Here is a 25,380-nt window from a genome sequence, read left to right as displayed (position 1 = left end):
TAGTTTTATATTTTGGTTCAGAACAGTAGCAAAATTACAGTCATAAAGTAGCAACAAAATATTTATGTTTGGGGGTCACCACGTGAAGAACTGTACTAAAAGGTTTCAGCACTAGGAAGGTTGAGAACCACTGTTGTAACCTGTCACATTTATGTGTATAAACCAGTGGGCATAGCTACGTTTCAATAAAACTGTAAGTGTTGAGCACTGGATGTCTCTTCCTGGTCTAGTATACACATGTGTTTTTATACTTGAAGATTTTAAGTTTTGCAAGACAAATAGATTGTAGAAGCCTAGTAGTACATGCTGCTGTTGGTACTGCAAGGTAAGTAGATGCTCCATTTACTTATAAAGTTTTATTTATGACAAATATTTCATGATTTTGTGGGACAACTTTAGATACAAAGTTTTTTACTTCAATAATGTTTGAAGGACACTTGTTCAGAAGTTATCTAAACATACAGGAAGTTAGTTTGGCATACGTATACAGTTTATAGAGACTGGCTCTCAAATATGCCAGTAAATGAAGGCACTTGTGCTTTACATGCCATTGTAAGCCGGTCCTCCTCCACCTTCTGGGACCACCCAGTTGATATTTTGACTTGGGTCTTTTATATCACATGTTTTACAATGCACACAGTTCTGAGCATTTATCTGTAATCGAAATCCATCACCTTGTTCCAAAGGAACAAATTCATAAACTCCTGTAAAAAAATTCATATATATATACATCAAAAGGAAATAATAAAAAAGTGAGTGGAAATTAAAATCTTAGAACTAAACCTTTGAGTGCAAATTCATAAACTCCTGTAAATTACATATATTTTTGTTGCATATATGTATATGTGCAACAAAAGGCAAATAATGAAAAAGTGAGTGGAAAGTAAAATTTAAGAACTAGACCTTTGAGGCTTTCATGTTTACTCCCAGAGACCATCTGATCTTGGTGTATGTTGATGCTATTATTATAAACTAATCACACAAAAGAAGTACAGCAGTATTCTCTGGGTTAATTAGCAAACAGATTGTCTCCAGTCCTGACAGCTAACAGTGCACTGTAACTTTTTAGATAGGGTCTTATTCTTGAATAGTTTTATTTACCTTCTAATCCTACTTGAACATACAGTAATTATCATATACCTGAGTACCGGAGTAATTATTCTACCATATTATTTTAGTTCTTGTTCTCATTAATTTTAACTGAAAGCTCTTAGCACTTAAGGGGTTCAGTACTTAAAGCTTAGTGTTAGTCATGTTGAACTCAGTGTGGTCATAATGCCTATACATGTAAACAGAAACTGTCACTTCAGAGCAGCTTTTAAAAAGACCCACGAACAGGAACAGGTATTTGTTTTCTATAGTTCGTTTTTCTGAGGGTAGACATGAAAGCAGTTTGGAGATGGGTTTTCCAAAGTAGATATAAGCAAAATCCCCACTATTTTATCATTGTTACTCAGGACATTCAAGAAGAGTTTCGCTAAGGGTGTGTGTGTGTGTTTTAATGGTCTCTTTGTAATGGAAAGGGAGCATCTTGAACTGGGAAACTGTTTAGGAACAGAAAGAAATTGTTACTCACCTGCAGGGCAGAATCGCTGCTCGGGCCCATCATATATTGACAGATTTCTATTAACAGGTATGCTGTCATCCTTTAAGGTTAAATGTGCAGGCTGGTCATGTTCATGATTAGTACCACTCAAAGCCACAGAGGATAAGAGGTCAAAACTGATCTGTCCATCAGGTTTTGGATACTCAATGGGTGTACAGTCCTTGGCTGGTTTGAGCTGGTCAGAGTCTGAGCCTTGAGCAATTATGAGGAAGATGTTTAATAAAGTAACAGTTACTTTCCAGGACTCACCTTTTTTTTTTTTTTTTTTTAAATTGGTGATTTAGGCAGCTCATGCTAATAGTCTTTTACCATTGAACTTCATTCTTAGTCCATCAATCAGACAATCTTGTTATGTAGTCCAGACTGGCCTTGAACTTAACTGTCTTGCCTTTACCTCCCCATGCCTGGCCTGACTTAAAATACCCCTCCCCCTCAATACCCAAACAACCAAGTCTACTGTGACAAGCAAGGTTAAGTGTTAAGAGGGGGAGATGAACTGAATCAAAGTGTTTGCTGGTGAGCAGCCATGTAGCCTGACCTCCCCTTCTACAAAAAGGAAAATAAAAAAGACGCTATAACAAGGTTATACTCTATTAATAAGTGTACCCTACACATACATTTTTCCTTATGCAGGTACTTAAGATCAATACTAGCATTAAGTCTATTTGAATTACCTTTATGTTTTAGAGTCCACGGCTCCATTCCTCTAAATATCCAGTAAAATATTCCAGTGTAAATCATCCCTCCATATACTCCCAGTATCCCATGGCAGGATGGCCTTATATTTCGAACAGCATGTAGCTCTTTCCATACCCAGGATTGCTTCAAATTGTCCTCATACTCAGTTACATGGAGTCCTTTTATGAAAAACATAAGAAATACTAAGTGAAACAGATGGTGACGCTTACTTTTAGAAACATGGTCATGTGAACCCATGTAGAATCACACAAATGTCATCTTTCAAAAAGAAAGGTGTGTGTGTGTGTGTGTGTGTGTGTGTGTGTGTGTGTCTTGATCTGCCTGTCTTTGGCTGGCACTGAGGCTTTGTGCAGAGTAGGCAAGTATACCTTAAGCTTTATACTGGAAGCATAAAAAATTGGTTTGAAAAAGGGAACTTAATACAAGTTCAGGCTTAGGTATAAACGTGCTTTACAAAGAAACAAAGCTATCACTAAACTTACTGTGAGTGGAATCAGGACACGATTCCACTCACAAAAGTTTTCCCTGCAAGAATTCTCTTTTGAGGTCCCAATGGACTCACCCCTTGTACCTGACTCTGACAGGATGGTTGCAGACATAACTGGGGTCTTGTGGAATAGAGTGGGTCCCTAATCTATTAGACATGTCCACTTTACAAGAGACAAGACAGGTGATGGTCAGGTGAAGACAGGCAGAGAATGAGGAAAGAAGGTATAAATCAAGCTGAGATGGGTGTGGGAAATAGAGGCCTGAGAGAGCATGCTCCTTGATTTCGAATCCCCTGCTGCAGAACTTGTAAAGAAAAACGTGTTTAAAGTTACCTAGTTTGTTAAGAGTGTAACTAAGAAATCTGTCTTTTGGGGTATGGGATGCAGATGCTAGGTAAATCTAGTGCTTCATGAACACTGGGCAAGTGCTACTGTCTAGTATAGTGCATTTAATCTTTAAGGGGAGCAAGTGATTCTTAACTGACTTGCACAGCTATAGTGTACTCATATACATAAAGTATCTAAATAAATCTTTAGAAAAAAATTCTGTCTTAGTAGTTCTTTCATATAGGAATTTCTCACCTGTCGTATTTGACTGGAGATTTTCACTAGTTAGTTGCTTAAAAATGGATTCTGCTGCCAAGCTTCCACTTTTCATTGCTGTGTGGGTACCTTTGATCTTAGGAACATTCATGAAACCAGGACTACAACCAATTAGTAAGCCACCAGGAAAAGTGAGTTTTGGTATGGACTGAAAAGAAGATTCAGAATAATACATTTGTCAGCTCAAATGAGGCCAAAACAAACAAATACTCCAAACCTAAAACTGTAGAGCAAAGAATAAGCACTGAGGAGGAGTGCAGCAAGGAAAGGGAGCACAACCAGGGCAGGGTTAGGACTATGGCCAGTTTTCTATTTCTTTTCTTCCTATCCCATGGCTGACCTCTATGGGACAGAATTATGAAAACAATATATTTAACATGCTTTTATTTATGTGTATCTGTCACAGTGCAAACATTTCCTAAGTTTGGGTGAAAATTGTAACTTCCTTTACATGTATTTTGGGAAATGATTCCGTATCTTTATTTTAGTCTGATACGTAGAGGTGAAGAATATACTCTAATGCCATTACAGTGTCTAGGTGCTACTCTAAGCAAACAGAACTTTCAATTTCTGAGAAAACAACCAATGTAAGAAAGGTACCGGTGTATTCAGTTAGCCAACAGTGGTATATTGTCTAAGGAGCAGGAACTGAACTAAGGACTGCATGGGAACACGCACTCCAGGGTTGGTCTTTGTCATTTTCACTTTTTCTTCTCTAGGGGCTTTCTAAATTCAGCCATAGACAGGCCTTCGTTGAGAGGGTGATGGAGTGGTATAGTTTGGTGCTGGTTGAGACAAAAAACTTTGCCATCAGCTGCAAATGAGGCATGGAGAAGGCTTTGTGGTCACAGTTCCCACCAATGGTAGAATTCTAGAGCAAGAAGCAAAACCTGAGGGCAGAAGGAATCAGAAAAAGATCATGCCTGGGTTGCTGAGGTAGTTCAGTGGTAAAGCTTGCTGTTGGGCTGGATGACAGAGTTCAATCCTCAGAATCCACAGAGTGGAAGGAGTGAACTGACTCCCATTAGTTGTCCTCTGACCTCATGCATGTATGCATGTGAACTCGAACACCTATCTGAATGACCTTGTTTATAATGATACCACATTGACTTCCCTTAACTTTGTGAATTATTGTTATAGTAACAGTGTCTTCAAAGCTTTAAAGTGCCCTCTATGTTACTTTTCTAATAGATTAAAGAAAACTAAACACCAGTTTCTAAAATAGTTTGATAATCTAGACCATTAGAGGCAGAAGGGATCATGTTTTAAATATGATCTTGAAAGCAGAGTGCTGTCTTCGTCCAGGTCATTTGGTCTAATGTTTAAAGCTGCTTTTCAGATTACCTTACCTGTCTGACTGATACTTTTCATAATTACTAACAGCTTTTTTCTGGCCCCTTAGTTCTTATTTTATCATTTAACATATACTCAACAAAATAATCACTTTAAAATATTTGAGTGTATACTAACACAGAATAACTAGTGGTAGAATCCTAACAGGCTACCTGAAAGACTTAGTTGAAATAATTTTTGAAAGATAAATTCCTTTTCAGTTTCCTGATATATGTAAAATAATGAGGGAAATAGCATTAATCACACATTTTTTGTTTTCTAGTAAAAAAGTAAACAAAAGGCCCATGAATATATCTCTAGAAATATACATATATATATTTTGGAGACAGGGTGTCACTTATGAATTCTTGTCTGACTTTAAACTCAAGAAATCCACCTGCCTCAGACAACCAAGTGCTTGGTTATTCTTTTTCTGTTCCCCTTTTATTTGTATGAGTGTTTAGCGATATGCCTGTGTACCATGTATATAGGCCTGGTGTCTGAGGAGACAGAAGCAAGTGTCAGATGCTCTGGAACTGGAGTTGTGAACATTATGAGCTGTCTTGTGGATACTGAGAATTGAACCTGAGTCCTCTGCAAGAACAAGTGCTCTTAACCATTGGGCCATCTCGCCAGTTTTCAATATATTCTTGAAACTAAATTCATGGTATACTATAATTACTGTGTTTGTGGATAATTATATAAGTATTTTGTTAAACGCCTTAAATTTATGTCCTATGAAATAAAACTTGTGTTCTTAATTGGTTAATTAAGTTACAAAATAAAACTTGAGGATAAGTGCTGGAAGCTACCTGCAAGCCGCCTTCATTGAGTGCCCTGGCTCCATAGGCTATCCTCTTCCCACCTTCCAGGGTTGGTCGGATGCTGGGGTGATGCTTCCACCTCTGGAACTCTCGGAATGGACTCAGGTATGGATTCTGATAGTCTAGGCCAACCTTAAACCAAAACCAAAATTAGAGCAGAGATAAACTCTACACTAAGGGTAAGAAAGTAGACAAAAGGATAATATGTGTTTATAGCTATGCAAACTTTAAAAATTAAGAAGACATCAAGAAACCATTCTGCTTTGGAAATCAAAGTTCAAATTATGAAAAAAAATGACTCTCAAACCCATTTGTAAATAGGTATCTACAAATGGAGTTGTGATTACATTACTTATTTATCGATACCAACTCTACAAGTAAGGTAGTCCAGGCCAGGCAGGACTTGGGAAACAGAGGCAAGTGGATCTTAGTTGGAGGCCAGCCTGGTCTACAGAGAGTTTCAGGTTTGTCTTAAAAACAAAAACAAAAAGAATAATCTAAGTTACAGTTCTACTAGGGCAGAATTTAAGTGATATAAATTGTATTCACAAAAATAGTGGGAGGAAGTACAGGTTTTTTAGCAGTATCAGTGCTGAAATTAATAGCTACACCTTTTTCTTTTCATGAGACTGAGTCACTAGGGTAACTACTACAGGGTGACCTAGCAAACCTTGACTAGTGGTGTTAAATTATGTACTGAGTGCATACATTTAATGATGTATCATGTAAAAGTATGACACTAAACCTTGATGTTGCTGTCAGCTATAAGATGTAGAAACTTGATAGTCTGCATTGTTCAAAATGTTTTAAGATATTAATTTATTGCCATAGCAACAGAAGAAGAATTTGTGGTTTGTTTTGTTTTGAAATAGTGGGTTCAGACTGTGGGCCAATTTTATTTTTAGTAGCAGCATGCCATAGTGGAAGTGGGCTCCAAAGTCCGCATCAGGCATGAATCCCACCTCTATCATTGTGGTAGTTTGAATGAAAATGGTCCCCTTAGGTTCATATATTTGAATGCTTTGTTCCCAGTTAGTTGAATAGTTTGGAAAGGATTAGGAGGTGGCTTTGTTGGAGGAAGGTTGCAACTGGAGATGGGTTTGGTGATGTTAAAATTAAAAGTCTAGACCAGGCCCAGTCTCTCTCTCTGGTTTCAGATTAGAGTGCAAGCTCTTAGCTACTGCTCTAGCACCGTTGATCATGGACTGTAAGGAACCTCGAATTAAATGCTTTTTTTTATAAGAGTTGCTTTGGTCATGGTTTCTTTTCACAGCAACAGAACAGTAACTAAGACAAGGAATTACTGTGGCCTTTGGATAGACTTATTTAATTTGCTCACATTAAGGACATGCTTCATAGCTCAGGATGGCTACAAAATTGAGTGACCAATCTCCGCAAAGCTTCTAGAACAGTGCCTAGAGTGTAGTAGCTACTAGTATTACAGCTAAGTAAGCTGATGAATTACCTACAGTAGCCATAGAGATTTTAACATGCTGATAAGTTCAAAAGTCAGCTTTCTAATGGAAAAGTATTTTCCAGTTGTAAAACCTTATTTTTCACACTCATCACTCTATATCTCTAGTAAAATCTTTTGCAATGGAAGATAACTTACCACAAAACCAACAGCTACTAGAGGTTCACCTTCATTTAAATGATAAAGGAAAGAGCCTCCATAAGTATGTCTGTCCAAGGGCCAACCAACAGTGTGATCTACTCTCCCAGGTTTCCACTTCTTTTCATCAATAATCCATAACTAAAAACAAAAAAAGGGCCATGAAGTCTTACGGTATTACATTAATATTATAAAACATGTAATATTGTGTAATATTAATTACATGAAAGCAGCACAAAGATTATTCTGTACATCAAAAAGTATTATAATCAAATGATTGCATGTTAAGTCAACATAAAGAAATGGGTCACAAAAGTTATGAAACCATTAGCACTTCAAATTAAAATTTTTTTTGTGGGAGTATAGAAAATATTGAAAATTTTCTGTAGTACTGGCTACTTAAGCATGCTCACTGTGGGAGTGGGAAAATCAATGGAGTAGCAAAATTCAGATCTGTTACTTGATCTTTCTTACTTCAGCCATCTTACAGTAAGATCATTGTTCATTGCAAACTTTCATTCACAAGATATTGAAGTTGTTTATTTATTTACTTATTTTGTAGTGCTTATTTTGTAGATTGAAATCAGGCCCTCATACATTTTAGGCAAGCACTCTATGACATCCCAAGCCCTTTAAAATATATACACATATGCTGGTCATGGTGGTGCAAGCCTTTGGGAGTCAGGCAGGAAGATGTCTTAAAATGCTTAAACTAGCTTAGGATGTAGCTCAATGGTAGAATGTTTGCCTGAAATATTCCAGGTCCTGAGTTTAATCCCTAGCACTGTAAAACAAAAAGAACAAGTTTAAAGGGTTAATAGAGTATAAAATAAATTAAGAAAATGTACATTAACTTTACTAAATTATAGATCAATATACAACGTATTTTCTGAAATGTTTTAATTTTGAATAAATAATTCTTTGTAGGATGTGGCCATTCTACAAGCAGAACATAGACAGCCATAGAAGGGCAGCTTATGAAAAATATTAAGGTTCAAATATTTTCAAGTTTACGAGTTACTTTAGATATAATTTAGGCAATCATGTGACCTGTTTAGTTATAAGAAACAGTTTAAATTAATGAAAAAATTGAAGTGTAAAATTGTAAACTACATGATAATACAAATTAAATTCCCTCACTTAAGATTAAAATTGTACGAGAAAACCAGGATACCTCCTTCAAACCAATTCCGTAAGTCTGGGCATCACAGCTGGCCCTCAAATCAAACTTCTTAAAAAGTTGCTTGGCTAGGTGTCCATGGCAACCTTCTGCAAAGACTGTGACTTTGGCATGCAATTCCAGTCCTCTCTCAAATGTTGTCTGAAAAGCAAAAATATGTTAAAACAATATTTAATAAAGTAAGGTAAACAATGATTTAGGTACACAAGACATGGTAGGCCTATGTATTGGAAGGAAAACTATCAGGACTATCTATTATAAGCAGAATCTAAATTTTCCATCTTCATACATTCCTGAGTTTGTTTTTTTCATTAGAAGCAAAGGCAATAGGTTTGTTCTGAATCATAAAAAGAAAATATGAATTAAATACCATATAGAATTTAGTTACATCCTTTTTTTTTTTTTTTAAATGAGAGTGCTGTCTGCATGTACACTTGCATGCCAGAAGAGGGCTTCAGATCACCATATAGTGCTGGGAATTGAACTCAGGACCTCTGGAAGAACAAACAGCCAATGCTCTTAACTGCTATTCCATCTCACCAGCCTAGTTACACCCTTTTAAGCATAAGTAGGCTGCACTCAACACACTCTGCATCTACTTGCTTTACTTTTCCCTACTGTTCAACATATATTATAAAACAATTTTTTCCTCTCACTAAAAACACAATCATATGCATGCATGAATGTATCTATGTATGTATGTATGCATGCATGTATGTATATAAATGCTAAGCATGGTGCACACTTCCGTAATCCCAGACTTTAAGAGACCAAGGCAGGAGGACTGTAAATTTGAGATACACTTAGGCCACATTGAAGAGACTATGACTCAAAACACAAATAGGCTACAATTAGAGACTTTTTTTTTTTTTTTTTTTGGTTTTTCGAGACAGGGTTTCTCTGAGTAGCCCTGGCTGTCCTGGAACTCACTCTGTAGACCAGGCTAGCCTCGAACTCAGAAATCCGCCTGCCTCTGCCTCCCAAGTGCTGGGATTAAAGGCGTGCGCCACCACCGCCCGGCGAGACTTTTTTTTAAATTGCATTTACATCTGGCACATGACAGTTACTTAACAATAATTAAGGAAATCCATTACAAAATGTATTTTCTTGATGTTTTTCTACTTATGTATATGTGTATACAGATGTATTTATATAATAGGTTTATACCAAAGTAATGCTTCATAGTTTTTACACATCATTAAGTGTATGTATATTACATACACTATACCAGAAATGAAGCATTCATTTTTAATGGTCAAATAGATTACCTTAAGTTTTTGTTTCTGTCTTGCTGTGAGGCCAAGCTAACCATAAACCCAGAGCCAGTGAGTGAATTCTTCAGTCTCAATAGTTAGAACTACCTCAGTACTAGCATACTCAGAGAACTGGCCCACCTTCCACTTTGATTGGTAACTTGCTTTTTTCTTGAGGGATGTTTATTTGTGTCATATATATCATGTCACAGATTAGCATATACCAAGAGGTCAAGTAAAGAAGACAGAGTTGACCACCAGACTGAAACACTGGAGCTGCTTCAAAATGTCACAGGTGAAAACCAAGCTACAGCAGGATAAAAAGTGAGTGGAGTAGAGCAGCAACCACCTCTGCTTTCCCTATGGCAAACATGGAGCAGTAGATCCCATCACATTCGTCTGTGGTATTTTAGGGTTTTTTTCTCTCGCGCGTTTTTTCAGTATGTTGACTAGGCTAGTTTTGAGCACTGGGTATCAGCTTACCTTCCTGACTATAGGTATGTGCAACCATGCCTGGCTTCTTTTATACACTGTATTTATGTTACATACATACATATATATTTTTATAAATACAAAGCACAGAACATGAAAACATTTTAATGAGAACCAAAAAATTGGTAATTTGTGTGATCCTTGTTGTGATGTTGTAATGTTACAATTTGTTATATGTAAATTTTCTAACAAATCTGTAACTATGTTGTCATAATGTATAGAAAATAATAATTGCACAGGAAAGCAGCATGGCATGGCCTGTGTGCCTCTGCCACTGGCTTTCTAGCAGAACAACATGTTGGAGGAGACCAGACTCCTAGTTTTGTTCACGAACAGGAGAAAGGGGTTAATCAATAAGCAGTCACCAGGTCTAGGGTAACTGTTACTTCTGTCCTCAAGAAACTGAGCATGTAGTTGGGAGATCAGGTAATAAACACAGACAGACAATGTATCATGACAGGAATTTGTGTTTATTCTTTATGATAGGAAAAGGACCCGAGAGTGAGAGCTCTGTAATTCTTTTCTTTTGAAACTCCAATCTATTTAGGCTTACATAAAACATTCACTTTAATCTTGGTTTTCTTTTCTTCCTTTTTTTTTTTTTTTTTTTTTTTTTTTTTTTTTTACCAGAGTCTCATCCATATCTCAGGCTGGTCTCACAGCCATCCCTCTGCCTCAGCCTCCCAAATAGTAGGATAACAGGTATTGTGCTATCATGCCTGGTTCTAGCTATGCCTGTTAAGTCTGTACGTTAATTACTGAACTAAGTAGTGACTCCTACGAGTCTGAGCAAGGTTTTGTCATATGTACTCTGCATAGTAGCAGCTGCAGCTAATACGCATCTGTGTTCAGGTTGTCAGACTGACGTTGTGAACGAGAGGAAGGAGAACAGTTGTAAATTTCCCAAAAGATTGCTGCTGTTATAGAGTGAATGAAACTGTAGGCATACCAATGCAGGTGACTGAACTAGTTGCAACAACTTACTAAGTCTCTTATGTGAATGAAATCAAACCTTTCACACTTTAAAAATTATTCTTAAACATGTTATACTTGTGTTGAGCTCAAATGCCTCTGTTTTTTTAAACAACTGTAAAAACCACCACTATTCTTAATTATACTCTAAAACCCACAGTTTATAGGAAGACCTAAATATCAAGCTTGAGTTGGTTCTTTTTGTTGAGAAAGGATCTTGCATTCAGGTAGCTTAGGCTGGCCTTGAACCTCAGCCTCAGCCTCTCAAGTATTACGACTGCAGATGTACAGCATGCCTGCTAGCTCCTGTTCAGCATGTAACTATTAAAAGGTATACCTTTGGTGCACCATCCTTTTGTATTCCTACATCATTAGTGGCGATTCCTTTTACACTACCATCTTCATGATAAAGGACCTAAAAATGATAAAAGCAAATTTATTATTACCTCAGATTCAAATATTTGACATATTTGAAATGATGATTACAGTTTATTTTTGAAGCAAGAAAGGGGTGGGGGAAGTAAAAAGCATAATCATGAAGATGAGAAACTGTACTATTCTGACACCCTCATTTGTTTCCTCCAGAAGAAAATGTTCTCTGGATAGCCAAAGTACAAAATGCACCCTGGAGTCACATGAGGCTGTAGGAAGGTTAGAAGGTGGATACTGACCCAAGGATAATAGCAATGGAGGAGGGAAAAGGGAACTGAGGTCTGGCTCAGAGCACTAAACCAAACAATAAAGCCTGATAACTGTTGGGGATTGGTTCTAATGCTTTGAATTAATCCAGCCCCCAAAATTTGGGAATCTGCGTCTCCAAACACTGAAGAGCCAACAGCTAATGGTTGGGCAGGTAGACTAAGGTGGGACCTTTGGATTTTCATGGTCTAGGAATGGGAAGAGAGGAAGGAGGAGAGAATCACCAGGACTCAGGGTTGGGGGAGAAGGATGGGACATAAGAGCTGTAAGAGAGAAAGTCAACCAAGTATGTAAGAATTCAGGTAGGTGGCCTTCTCTGATTGGGCCTGGGGTAACAGGGGGGAGGTTTAGGAGTCTCAGGAGTACTGGAGGAGAACTTTTGCTAGCAGGAGGAAGTTTAGGAGTGCCGACCCTTTGAGCATGTAAAAAATTAACTGGTGGGTTTGTGTGTGTGTGTGTGTGTGTGTGTGTGTGTCTTCCATTCACAAACTCAAAGAGCTACTGAGTGGGTGGCTGGGAGTGTGACCCACTGGGAGCCAAAGTAGTATAACTAACTACCACTACAGCTAACAACAACCAGGAAAGAAGTGAATAAAACTGTGTTAGAGACAATTAGTATTAGTATGTACACACAAAAGGAGATACCAGGTTTAGCACAGAACTTAATAAGTTGCCCACCTGTGACTCTGACATGGAGCCTCATCAAGAATATTTAACAAAGGGCTGGTGAGATGGCTCAGCGGCTAAGAGCACTGACTGCTCTTCTAGAGGTCATGAGTTCAAATCCCAGCAACCACATGGTGGCTCACGACCATCTACAATGAGATCGATGCCCTCATATGGGTGTCTGAAGACAGCTACAGTGTACTTTCATATAATAAATAAATAAATCTTTAAAAAAAAAAAAAAGAATATTTAACAAAGAAGCAATGCAAAATCGCACACTGAGGTCTAAAAACCCAAATGCATATGTGTGGGTTGGGGAAATAGAAATTTTTAGCAACAAGAATCTATGTCTTTTACTTGGCTTTGATTTATAAAAAAATTGTATTTTCTCTGACACAAAGATAAAAGAATTTTTTCTTACCCCTCATTCTTGTTTCATTATTTCTTCCAGTCAAATTTCCTCCAAAAATTTTTTATGTGTATGTTTTACTTTATGTCTATATTTTATGTTTTGCCTGAATGTACATGCTGTACCTTCATAGGCCAGAAGAGGGTGGCAGATCTGGACTAAAGACAGTTGTGTGTGCTGGCATGTAGCTGCTGGGAACTACACCTGGATCCTCTGGAGAAGCAGCCTGTGCTTCTAACTGCTTCATCCTTCCAGCCTTTTCCTTTCTGTTACAGAGACAGGGTCTCATTTATATAGGCCTGGCTAGCCTAATGTAGACCAGGCTGGCCTCAAATTCATAGTAATCTGCCTGTCTCTGTCTCATGAGTGCTGGGATTAAAGACATACCATCATGCCCAGGTGCCTAGCTATTTAAAAGGATATTTCTTTCTTAGCCTGTAAAAATACTGGTATTTTTGGTTTATTGCTCATTGAATATTAAATTGATTTAAACATTTTTTTTTACAAGTATGAAGATTCTTTTGAATTTTCAAATTTAATTTCTCAGGGTCAACAGTTTGAAATGGTTGCCAAAAACTATTGTTTCATGGAAACTAACAAAAGAAGTTTTTAGAACGAAGAATAATCTAAAAGGGTTGAAATAGTTTATTCTTCATTGTACTACTTTTAAAAAGGGAAAAAATGTGTTCAGTGGAGGGCAACAATATTGAGGGCAATCAAATTACACAGCATGGTGGTTCGAAGATATGAGAATATTAGCCTGGGAACAAAACCCTGGTGAGTAAAGGTGGGAAGAGTAGAAGAGAGAGGAAGAGTGCTGTGGAAGAGGCACAGACTTGTTCTGCAAAGGACACACAGCAGATAGTTTCCACTGAACAAATGAAAAGATGACCAGGAGCCCACAGAGGGAGTTCATATCCCCATGTCGTTCAATCACATGACAGGCGCAAGAGAAGAAATTCAATTCCTCTTTGGATTAGCATTTTTAGTATTTTCCCCAATCCTGTAATTCCTAAAATCCTAAGATTTTTTCTAAACAATTTACCTCTGTAAAATTACTGTTTTACTTTCTAAGAAAAAGAGTTTATCTCCAATAAATGTTAAAAAACCAAAATACAACTATACAGACCTCAGCAGCAGCATATCCAGGGTACACTTCAACTCCAAGAGCCTCTGCCTGTTCTCCCATCCAGCTCACTAGATGTCCTAGACGTACAATGTAATTGCCATGATTGTTCATCGGAAGACCTGCAATTGTTTATGTAATTTAAAATCTGACATTATATTGCTAAGGCACTTTGATAATCTAATATGCTTAATTAAAAAAAAAACCTAACCAGTGTGTACTGCTGCATAAATACACACATTATCTTTTTGGCTATAATGACATTATCTTTTTAAAAAGTTTTGTTAAAGTTCTAGTTTATTAAAATCAATACAAAACCTGAAATTAAAAATTCCTGGCTGGTTTTCAAGGCTCTGTTAGATTAGAAGACAAAAGAACTGCATCCTAGTCTGGCTTTCTCATTAGCTAACTATCTCTGGGCAAGTCCTTCACATTCCTGGGCTTGTTTTCTCATCTGCAGAGGAGGGATTTTCCTCACTGAAATGCAGCTTCTTCCAGCTGTGCAAGCCCATGCTTTTACGACTATGCCATACTCTACCTGGAAGAATCGGCACAGGAATTCTGTATTTCTCTGTTAAAATTGCAAACCTGTCTTCTGTTACAGGAGTGTTAAGTGGAGCCTAGGAACAAACGAGAACAGGAAGATGTATTCAGTTGTATTTGTAGGGTGAGTATACGTTTAAGGCCCCCTTAAACTTAAAGAGAGAAGAGAAAAGGAACTCCTCCCCTTTCACTTTTCTTTTAGCCTTTCCTTTGAAAACCTTGTAACTAAAATTTTTTTTATGTCTGTTGGAAACAGAAATCTTTTTTCCCTTAAAAACATGTCAGGATGTTTTGCCTGCATGTACAGCTGTGTACCGTGTATGGGCCTGGGGCCCACAGAGGCCAGAAGGTGGCTTTGGAGTTACAGACAGTTGTGAGCTGCCATATGGGTGCTGGGAATTGAACTTTGGTCCTCTGGAAAACTATCCAGTGCTCTTAACCATAGAGCCATGTCTCCAGTTCTAAGATGGAAATCTTAAAAGCTAATCCATAGCTCTTGATAGTTTTGTCCTAGCAACCTCTTTTCAAGAGGCCTTTGAAACATGTTTGAACTGTGTACATAATGTTTCCCTGTCTCTGTGGGCCTAGCTGCCTGCTCCAAGTTAAAATTCCCTGCCTGTTGGAAGAAAAAAATTAGAAAGGTTGTCCTTTTTGGGTAAAGACAATCAACATGTATGTTGAACTGACAGCTGTGGGTATAAGGGGCTCAAGGCAACAAAGGGCTTTGACACTAGAGCTGCTGTGCCAATCTAATGATACCGGGTTCTGATATACTCAGGACAGAATTAATTCCATTTTTTAGTGTTTTTGGTTTTTTAAAAAAGCATGCTATTTTGTGAAAGAGTACACAAAGAAAAGTTTCCGATTAGAGTTTAGTCCATAAAAATGGGTGCAAATAACATCTATATACTTATTTGACCTTTATTAAGGGTATTTACAAATATTCTAACTTTGGATGTAAGACAAATATACATCCTATAAAAGAAAAAGTTGAAACTAAGATTTTAACCAATTTCATATTAATTTTGAAAGCAATGAAACCTAACATTAAGTCTTTTGTATGTGTCATACTTACAGCCTTTTCTGCTGAGATTAGAAGAAACCACATTAATTATTTCTTTAGAAAACAGATTTCAGGAGCCAGAGAGTTGGCTCAGTGGTTAAGAGCATTAGCTCTTATAGAGGACCTGAGTTCAATTCCTATCACCCATAACTATCTGTAGCTCAAGTTCCAAGGAGATGCAATGACCTCTCCTAACCTCTGTGGGCATCAGGTATATTCATGATGTACACACTTATATGCAGGCAAATACACATACGTATAAAATAAAAATCTAAAATAAATTTTAAAAAGAAAGAAAATTAGACTTTCCTCTTTGGTTTTAGATACTCTTGATTTGGTTACTACGTCAAGTTAATAATTCTGTTACTTCTTTCCCATTTTAGATTGGGTCTTGCTATGTAGCCAGGCTGGCCTTGAGTTCATCAACCTCCTGCCTCTGCTTCCTCCATGGTAGGAGTACAAGAACATTCAACTATATTTGGCTTTCCAGCTATTGTTCATTTGTATGTGGTGCTGGAAACTGAACCCAGGTCTTGCCATGCATGTTATATCACTTAGCTATTAGCCTCAGGCTCCTTTTCTTTGTTTTTTTTTTTTAGTTAAAAAAAATACTTAAGTATATATGTTTAATACCTAACAATTCAAATTTGCATGAAAAGAGTTTTCTTTATTTTACTAATTTCAAAGTAGAGACAGCATAGAGTAGACCTCAACTTGTCTTACCCCCTTCTCCTTCCAGTCTGGGAAGAGCTCTTTAAAAGCAGCTGGATCAAGGCAAGCCCCTGAGAGTGTGTGAGCTCCTATTTGAGCAGCTTTCTCCACCAGACACACACGGATGTCCTTTTCCTGTTCGGCAGCCAGCTGCTTTAGTCGAATAGCTGCAGAGAGCCCTGCTGGGCCGGCACCAACTATTACCACATCTGCTTCTTCTGCAAATCTCTCCATATTCACTCCTGGGAGGAAAACATGTTAAAGATAAAGGAATTAATATGACCTCATAACCACATAAGTCATATGCTGGTTTAGGATGCTTTAAGATGTATATTAGTGTGCTCACTATGCTTTAGATTATAATTTATAGATAGTCTCTCTGGGCTATGCATAATAATTATAGTAAGTATATAATTTGATGAGTTTCAGGTTCTCTTAGGTTCTGTTTCAGTATGTATCTTATTTTGGTTCCCATGAACAGACTTTTGGCTTTGAAATTCATTATTATGAATTTAGAAGGCATGGTGGTACACACTTATAATCACAACAACTGGGTGGTAAGAGCAAGAGAATCAGGAGTTCAAGGTCATCCTGTTATATTCAGGAGTTCAAGGTCAGACCACTACAAGAAATTCTGTTCTAAAAGAAATAAATGAACAACAACAAAAAGTTTTTACTTATCTAAACCGTAATATATAACACATTTGATATATATTGGATGCTTTTCAATTATCATGAAAAATAAAATGTTAATACCAACAAGATAAAATAAAGTATCTAGGAAAGTCTCAAGAATTTTATGAAAATTATCACTTACCTTCCCATCTTTTGTCTTTTTCCCGGGGATGAACAGTGTAGTGAGTGGTAATTTGAGGTACAGCGGAAGTTGAAGAGCATCTTAGAGCACAGAGAGGTAGGCACTTCTTAATTTTTAAGGCATGAAACCACTGATATGCTGCATAAAATAAAGAACAGTATCTTTTAAAAAAATAGTTTCCATCTGTTGTATACCAAAAACTCTCTAAGCTGAATGAATATTCTTAATAAGTGACAAAAATCAAAATGGAATATGCTTTTTCTTATATAAGTGATATAGCTAACTTTTGCTCATAAAGCAAAATTTCAAATCTTAAAACGAGTAAGACATAGTGTAATAAAATGAATGGCTGATATCATAAAAAAATGAATGGTTTAGAAGTTGAATACATGCAGAGGGATAGTTACTCATTAAATAGCACAAAAATAGAAAGGCATTTGGAAAGAATGTATATACTGTCCTTTATGTCAAATGAATTCCATTCAATCCCTTTTTTTTTTTTTTGATAGTTTGTTTGAGACATGGTCTCATTAGATAGCCCAGGCTGGCCTGGAACTTGTTAAATAGATGCTGCTGGGTTTGAACTACAGAGATCCACCTGCCTCTGCCTCCCAAAGGCTGAAATTAAAGGTGTTCACCCTATACCAAACTTAATTACAGAGTTTTATACAAAAACTCATAATACTAAAGACTGTGATTATATATCTGCATATTCTTTGAGTCTTCCTCTATTGAGTGTGGACTGGACCTTACTAGTTCCGAATAAGTGGAATATTAAAAGAGAAAAACCTAACTTTACAGTTGTTATAATTTGAATTAAATGGATCAAATGATATTTGAATCAAATACCATTTAAATACTACCAGCAATACACTGATATCACATACCATTGATATGATGTAATGAGAAAGATTCTTTACCTGTGTGGTGCATACCCTCAAAATCCTTACACCACAGTCTAATCAGGAAATCATGAGAAACCACAAAGTAAATTTAGATTGAGAAGCACTCAATAAAATGCTTATATCAAAGTCACAAATGACAAGAAGCAGGGGAACTGTCCCATTAAAATAGTTAGCATAGGGGTATGCTAACTAAAAGCTACATGGACTAGATCCTGAACCAGAAAATGGGAACCTGAGTAATTTTGTAGTGTAATAACATTTTATCAATGTTAGTTTCTTAGTCTTGATATTCACCATGATTATATGTGATGTTAAACTTGAGAAAGACATATGGGAACTCTGTATTTGCTCTGTAACTCATCTCAAAGCCTAAAGCAAGTTCAAAATAAAAAGTTACATAAAGAATACAGTGATAGGTAGATCAAAGATTGAAATACAAGAGCTACAGCTATTCAGATGAGCATGGTGATGTCTTTAATTCTAGCACTTAGAGGCAGAGATAGGGGGATCTCTGTGACTATAAGGCCAGTCTGGCAACACAGGGAGTTCCAGCCCAGGTAGGACTATACATAGCACAAAGACTCCTTTTTTAAAAACAAACAAACAGACAAACACCCACCAACTATGCGCTTCTTAACAGGATCAGGACCTTTCGAGTAACAATTACAGTGGTTATATACATAGAATCCTGTGAAATTGTGTAATTTTTGTTACAATAGTGAGGTCTTGGACTGTGTCTTATGAAGCATCTACAAACTTTTATAAGTGGACTGTAAAAAGTTAATAGTAAAGACAAAAATTTCATTGACACAATGGATGGTTAAGAATTTTCTATTTTAATACTATTTCTTGGTTGGGGATATAGCTCAGTTGGTAGAGTGCTTGCCTAGTTGGATCCCCAGTACCTCATAAACCAGGTAATGCACACTGGGAAGATCAGAAATTCAAGGTTATCTTCAGCTACATAACAGATCATAACCAACCTGTGCTTTATAAGTATTTGTTCCAAGCAAAATATCCCTCATAACTTTCTGAGACACATGGAGTAGCTACACTCCCTATTTACAGTAGATAAATAGAAATTCAGATAGTTTCTTCTAATATTTATCAAATTCTGAGAATAGTAATTGATCTGAAATTATCTCTGAAGTCATGGAATCTGAGGCCATGGTAAGTTTTTTCTTTTAATTAAATAGAAAGAAGTAATCTTTTTAACACAAATTAACCTTATACAAACTAATTTTATCTTTTAGCACCACTTACATGGTTAATATTTCAAAATATTTCAACAAAATAGTTTCTCAAGTAATACCTGGCATCAAGACAATGTTAGGTTGAATGAAGTGGGAAAAAACATGTTGAGTAGAAGTCTAATGTTTTGTAAGTACTATACATTTCTTTTGATAATTTTAAAGTGATAGGGAAATCTTCTCCAGCTTGTTTTGCACACTAAAAATTATAGTATTGCTGGCAGTGGTGGTGCATGCCTTTAATCCCAGCACAGGGTAGAGGCAAGAGGGTGGGTATCTGTGAGATTGAGGCTAGCCTGGTCTACAGAGCCAGTTCCAGGGCAGCCTGGACCACACAGAGAAACCCTGTCTCAAAAAATCAATCAATCAATCAATCAATCAATCAATCAATCAATGATATTGGAATACTTTATTAAGACCAAGACTAAATCTTTATTTACTCCAAATCATGGGGGAAAGATACCTATAAATAATTATAGGCAAATTCAGTTTGAGTTCAAACATACCATCATCATTTTAAAAAAGTATTTATTATACACTGTAGTTTATCATATACAAGTTATTTACTTCTGAAAATTAAAGAGTGGAATATGACAAACTTTAATTCTATTATGTGTACATCTACTAATTGAAACCATAGTTTCTGATTTCCACCAGAGAAATTTAAAGGAAGCATAACGTTTATTCTTTTGCTTAAATGAGCCTGGTATCTCTCATGAGCCATCTGAACATTTAGGCGTAGAGTCAAGAGTTATGGTAGAGAAGCAAAGTTAGAGTCCACTGAATATCGATTACACACATTACACACTCATGCACACTTAGTTGTCACCACTAGTGGTAACACTGAGTTATAAAAATGTAACAAATTAGCATTCAAAGAAAAGTCACTGACTGGATTTGAAGCTGCATCTAAATTAGGCTGTAAAGAAGACGCAGCTAATACACTGATGGCTCTAAAAGCATAACATATCCTGCGTGTAATAGATACTTGGTTTGAATATAAAACATATTGTTTAAACAAGCATGCATATATGTGTGTGTGTGTGTATATATATATATATATATATATATAGGCAAATTCCGTTTGAGTTCAAACATAACCACCATCATTGTTTAAAATAAGTATAGACATACTGGTTTAAAAATCCCATAGCCAAATTAACTTCAGTAAAGATTTATATTAAGCCAGTTACAACAGGATTCAAGATCCTCTAAACTTCTGTTTGAATTAGGAGTTGTTTTTCAGTGAAAACATAAAACTATCATGCTTTAAGATGCACCCATAACAAAAACGCCTAGAGTTAACTGAGGATAATGCAGAAAAATTTCCAACTCCAGACATAATTGGTGATACATTAAGTTAACACGATATGACAGCCCAGACTTCCATTAAGATTGTACTATTATGGCTGCAAAGATGAAAGTCAGGTCAGAGCCAAGGAGAAAACCCACACAAATTTTCTTTCTTTTCCAATCCTAATAAGACTGCAGATAATACCTGAGCCTTGGGGTAAAGATTAGGACTGGAATTTGGGGGAACTCCACCGAGGGGGGCAGTGTTGACAATTTTCCTCTTCCCATGACCTTTAACCTAGATGTTAATTCTGCCAACTGGGGCAACTCCAAGGTCGGTAAACCTGGATCGGCCACCAGGCGCTGACAGCACTGACCTTTGCCCTAGTTTAGCCTAAGAAAACAGACAAGGAGGGAAGTGCTTGCGGTGCCCTAGGTGTGGTGGCCCCAGCCTGTTTTGTCCCAACTTATCCACCTTGCTCCATCTGTCCCCACCAGGAGTTTCGTCTCACCAGGGCAGGATAGCTTGGTTAGCCGCACCAACATGATCACAGTGACCCGGAGACTTGACCAGATACAACGGAGAGAGGCAGGTCTGTAGCTTACGGAGGGCGCTGGACTTCTAGGCCACGAGGGGCGCCATCACCTGCCAAGAAGCCCCTACCGCTCAGCTTCTGTCAGCCTCTCGGCTCCACCGACCGCCCTTGCTTTGCGGCGTACCCGCCCCTCTTCTGCTTTGCGCCGGCGCCACAGAGGACACGATGGCCCGTAAGGTTTCCGGGTCACGTACAAGCGAGGAAAAGGCAGAAGACTCCATCTCCCAGTCATCCTCATCCAGGAACCTAGTGTGCGGAAGAAGCACGCAAGCTCTCGCATGCGCGCATGCGTACTAGAAGCATAGCGGGATGATTCGCTCGGCATTCTGGGAGTTGTAGTGTTCAGCTCCAATGTCTCCGGATCCGGACCGGAGGTGTGCGCAGGAGCGAGGTGACGCCTGGCTTGATATCTGATTGGTTGTCTGGAAAAATGAAAAGTACTTGTGGTCCAGGGCAGAGACAAACGCGAAGATGGGGCGGGACTCCGTGTGGGAGGAGGCGGAGCCTGTGAGCTTTGGGCGCGAGCGGTCGAAAGGCAGTTAGTTTGGGTTCGGTTGCTTGGTCCGGTCCGGAGGTACCAGCTCAGCCTCATGGCTGACTCTGAGGAGTTTCGGGCTTCTTCGCCACCGCCACCGCCTCCCTCGTCTCCGTCGTCAGGCGCCTCTTCGTCGTCCCTCAGCATGCCAGTGAGTTTGGGCTGGCGGGGTCCGAGCCGGAGCCACGGTCCAACGGTGGACCCGCTGGAGCAAGTGGAGCTGCAGATCGGAGACGTGAGTGTCGCCGCTGCGGCTGAGAGCTGCTTGAGCTAGGGTGCTCCCGCCTGCGGTTCTTGGAGTTGAGGGCTAGCCTCGGCTCTCTCCGCCTGCATCTTTCTTTCCTTCTCCTTCTGCTTGCGGTCACCCGCAGCACCGCAACCGGGACCCTCTCTCCGCCTCCTCCCATCCCTCGGAGCACTTTGGGCGGTCATAGCCTCCCTGCCCATTGGTGCTTTCTGAGGGACTCGAGCCTGCCCTTCTAGTTGGCCACCAGCCCAGGGCCAGCTGGTGATGCTATTGTGTGCCGCATACTTGCTCTGTGTTGGACTTGAGTGGCCCAGGGCTAATCATAGCCGGCAGCAAAGATCATTGGTTTCACTGATGGATTAGACAGGACAGATTAGACAGATTCCTGCAGTGCAAAAATTCTGTGAAGTTTTTGTTCAATCTCGAATTCCCAGAAATCACTTCCTGACCCCAACACATATAACACTGAAGGGGTTGAAGAGTCACAGCATCACTTTATACGGACTCCTGAGAGGGAGAGAGGAATGAAGTATGTAGCAGGCAACCTTCCTGCAGAGCGTTGTGGAATCACCGCACTAACGATTGGAAACTAGAACTGGGTGACAGGTTTTTATTCTTTTGTTAAAAGAGATGGCTGAAGTACTGGTCCGGGTGTGTTCCCCCCCCCCAAAAAAAAACTCACAATACTGGTTTCCAATTTATGTGTACAATAAATGCTGATGTGATATAAAAAAGTTATTTCACATTTTTGATGAAGAAAGCATTTAATTTAAAAGTGAGTCTTTCATAGCTGTGTGTGATTTTAGATGTTGTGTCAGCTCAGCTCAGAGTGTCAGTTCTTTGATTTTATTTATTTATAGTTCAAAAAATAAGTTTTCATGGGTGAAAATAGAGGAACAGGGCTTTTCTTACTTAGTTACCAGCAAAAGTCCTTTGGATGGCTCTGCCACTTTTAGTCAAAAGGTTTCCAGGTTGCCTTGGTGAAATATACGAGAGTTGGGTGTCTTTTCTGTTAAAAATACTGACTTGTCATATCTAGTGAGTATTTTTATGGCAGGTATGTATCCTCAAAGTTACATAATGAAAAAAATTTAGAGGCTATGAGTGCAGCTCGGTAGAGTTATGTGCTTCCCATGTTCTGAGACTTTGAAAGGTTCAAGAAAGAACCAGTTTGTTGGTGGTTTTTGTTTGTTTGTTTGTTTTTTAATTCATTTAAAGAAAAACATGTGGGCATTTGATGGGAGGTTTTAAGGTTTTCATATTTAGACTATGAAGTTAGATGAGAATTTAAAAAAATAAGCATGTGTGGGGCTCAGGGTGTAGCTCGGTGCTGGGGAGGTCCTGAGTTCTAGTACCACAAACAAACCTGTCTGACGTTTCTTTCATTAAATTCCAGGCGGCATTTTCATTAACTAAGCTTCTTGAAGCCACATCTGCGGTGTCAGCTCAAGTGGAAGAACTTGCCCTGAAGTGTACAGAAAATGCACGGTTCCTGAAAACGTGGCGAGACCTGCTGAAAGAAGGCTACGATTCCTTGAAACCTGACAACTGACTTGCAGATATAATCGCTTAGTGACTCACACACTCACACATAAGATATTTGCACATGGACCACATGTATGGGGCTGCCTGTCTCCAGACATACTGAGAGTGAAATTTTTCTTGATGTTCTTGACTTTGTGAAAGCAGAATACTGGACTCTCTTATTTGCTTATGTGTTTTCTCTGATGTGGCAGTATTTACCTTAGATGCTCTCTGCCCTCTAAACTTTTATAGACTCCTTTATGAAAGCTAATTCCATCAGTAAGTAATTCAGTAATTGATTGTCATAATAATGCCTCCCTGCAACCAGGGCATTATTTGTTTGGTGAGAAGATGACAAAAATGCTTGAGTTGGGAGTTGAGCTTGGTGTGTCTCCTAAGGCAGGCGATGAAGATTTCAGGTGCATGGTCCAGCTCCACAGGACACCTACTCTGAAACTGGTGGTGGTGCTTTATTTCCTTCTTTATCCCAGTACCCACAGCCACACCACACGACACTCACTGTCTGTGAATAAGACTTGATGAGTGTAATTAAAAGCCACTTTTGATTCCCACTTTTTAGGATGAAGACTGTTTCTCTAAGAAAATTGTATGAATCTAAACTTCATTGACTTGAAGGAAAAATACTTTCTCTCTCTCTATATATATATATTTTAATGGGAATTTGAAGCAGTCTTCCTGTGAAGCCCAGTCTTCTGTCTTAGTCTCTTGAGGGCCAGGACTACTGGTGTACAAGACAGTTTTGAATTTTGATGATGATCTTAAAATATATTTTTTCTCATCCTATGACCCCATTTTTAAAAAAAGCCTTTAGTTCACAAAATGAAAACTTTTATAGACTACATGCTTATTTTCTATTTATTTTTATAGTTAACTGCTTTCATAGTTAATATTTCTCTTGTTCAATATGTTAGATTGCTGTCTTTGAACTACCTTATCAAATTTATGGCTGTATGCTAGGTATTATTTAATGAAGCTTTGCAAGTTATTTATATAATTCTAAAGTTGGTTTCCAGTGTATCACATGTAACTGTTTCTATGGGTTTCCTATTAGTTGACCTTTGTGTTAAGGTCCCACTGTATCTGTCCTGTAAAGTTTCTCCTTCAAGATTTATCAGTCTTTAGTCCGACACCCTTTCATGAATTTAACTCTGTGATACTAGATTCATGCTTTAGTGGATTTGTATTGCCTCAGATGGTTGTGGACCCTTAAAATCAAGTAAGTGTCCTGCTTCTGTATTTAGTGCCATCTATTTTCAAGCCATGTACTACCTTGACATATAGGACCTTGAAGTACCTTTGATGTGATGTCTGTGTAGATACATTGATGTAAATAGAACTCTTATTCTAAAAGTCTCACCGGGGAGCTATGGCAGGGGACAAATGGATAGGCAAAGACTAGTTTTGACATAGTCACAGTTAGTGATTTTTTTTTTCTTTAAGATCACACAACATGTATGGTGTGATTTCTGTACCAAAGAACGCTTATTTCTGTGTAAGAGAAATACTTATATATTCTGAAAATTGCAATTTAAAAAATGTATAAAAATAAATATTACAAGTAAATTTGTTTCTTTGGACTCATTATTTAAAACTTTATGAGATAGTTAAACCATACAGAAAAGGTGAATGATATAAAGAATTCTTGTGCCTTCCCATGCAGGGTTAAGTTTCTAGTTTTTCTTTTTCGGCTGTCCCCTCACCCCAAGTGTTAGATTCATGGAACTGTATGTTGCTACCTCTTATACCCATCCCCTTGTTTTTCTCACCACAGCCACTGTCTCGGAAGTGTTAAAAATTTTTTTTTGCTAATTTTTGATTAAATGGTATTAAATAGTTGTTGATTTGTATCCCCTGCCACTCCAAACCCTGCTGAGGACTGAGCCCAGGGCTTTGGTGTGCTAAACAGGTACTTGA

The 25,380-nt window shown here is 38.1% G+C and overlaps 2 protein-coding genes across 2 annotated transcripts; one reads left to right on the top strand and one right to left on the bottom strand.

Moving 5' to 3' along the window:
• Positions 1 to 337: 337 nt before the first annotated feature.
• On the bottom strand, positions 338 to 21,298 carry Etfdh (electron transfer flavoprotein dehydrogenase). Its single transcript, XM_028754943.1, has 13 exons — positions 21,056 to 21,298; positions 17,096 to 17,233; positions 16,291 to 16,520; positions 14,500 to 14,581; positions 13,965 to 14,083; positions 11,399 to 11,476; positions 8,339 to 8,485; positions 7,165 to 7,305; positions 5,541 to 5,684; positions 3,376 to 3,544; positions 2,281 to 2,463; positions 1,577 to 1,798; positions 338 to 704 (listed from the first exon to the last, which is right to left on the bottom strand). Exons 1-13 carry the CDS (start codon positions 21,087 to 21,089, stop codon positions 541 to 543), a joined length of 1,851 nt encoding a protein of 616 aa, XP_028610776.1. The 5' UTR covers positions 21,090 to 21,298; the 3' UTR covers positions 338 to 540.
• Positions 21,299 to 21,484: 186 nt separating this feature from the next.
• On the top strand, positions 21,485 to 25,029 carry CUNH4orf46 (chromosome unknown C4orf46 homolog). Its single transcript, XM_028754942.1, has 2 exons — positions 21,485 to 21,909; positions 23,318 to 25,029. The coding sequence occupies exons 1-2, from the start codon at positions 21,730 to 21,732 to the stop codon at positions 23,471 to 23,473; spliced, it is 336 nt and encodes a 111-aa protein (XP_028610775.1). The 5' UTR covers positions 21,485 to 21,729; the 3' UTR covers positions 23,474 to 25,029.
• Positions 25,030 to 25,380: the final 351 nt, after the last annotated feature.

The sequence above is a fragment of the Grammomys surdaster genome, unplaced genomic scaffold (genome assembly GCF_004785775.1).
Source record: "Grammomys surdaster isolate TR1022 unplaced genomic scaffold, NIH_TR_1.0 126039, whole genome shotgun sequence".
NCBI lineage: Eukaryota > Metazoa > Chordata > Mammalia > Rodentia > Muridae > Grammomys > Grammomys surdaster.
This window is presented reverse-complemented; position numbering and strand designations above follow the sequence as displayed.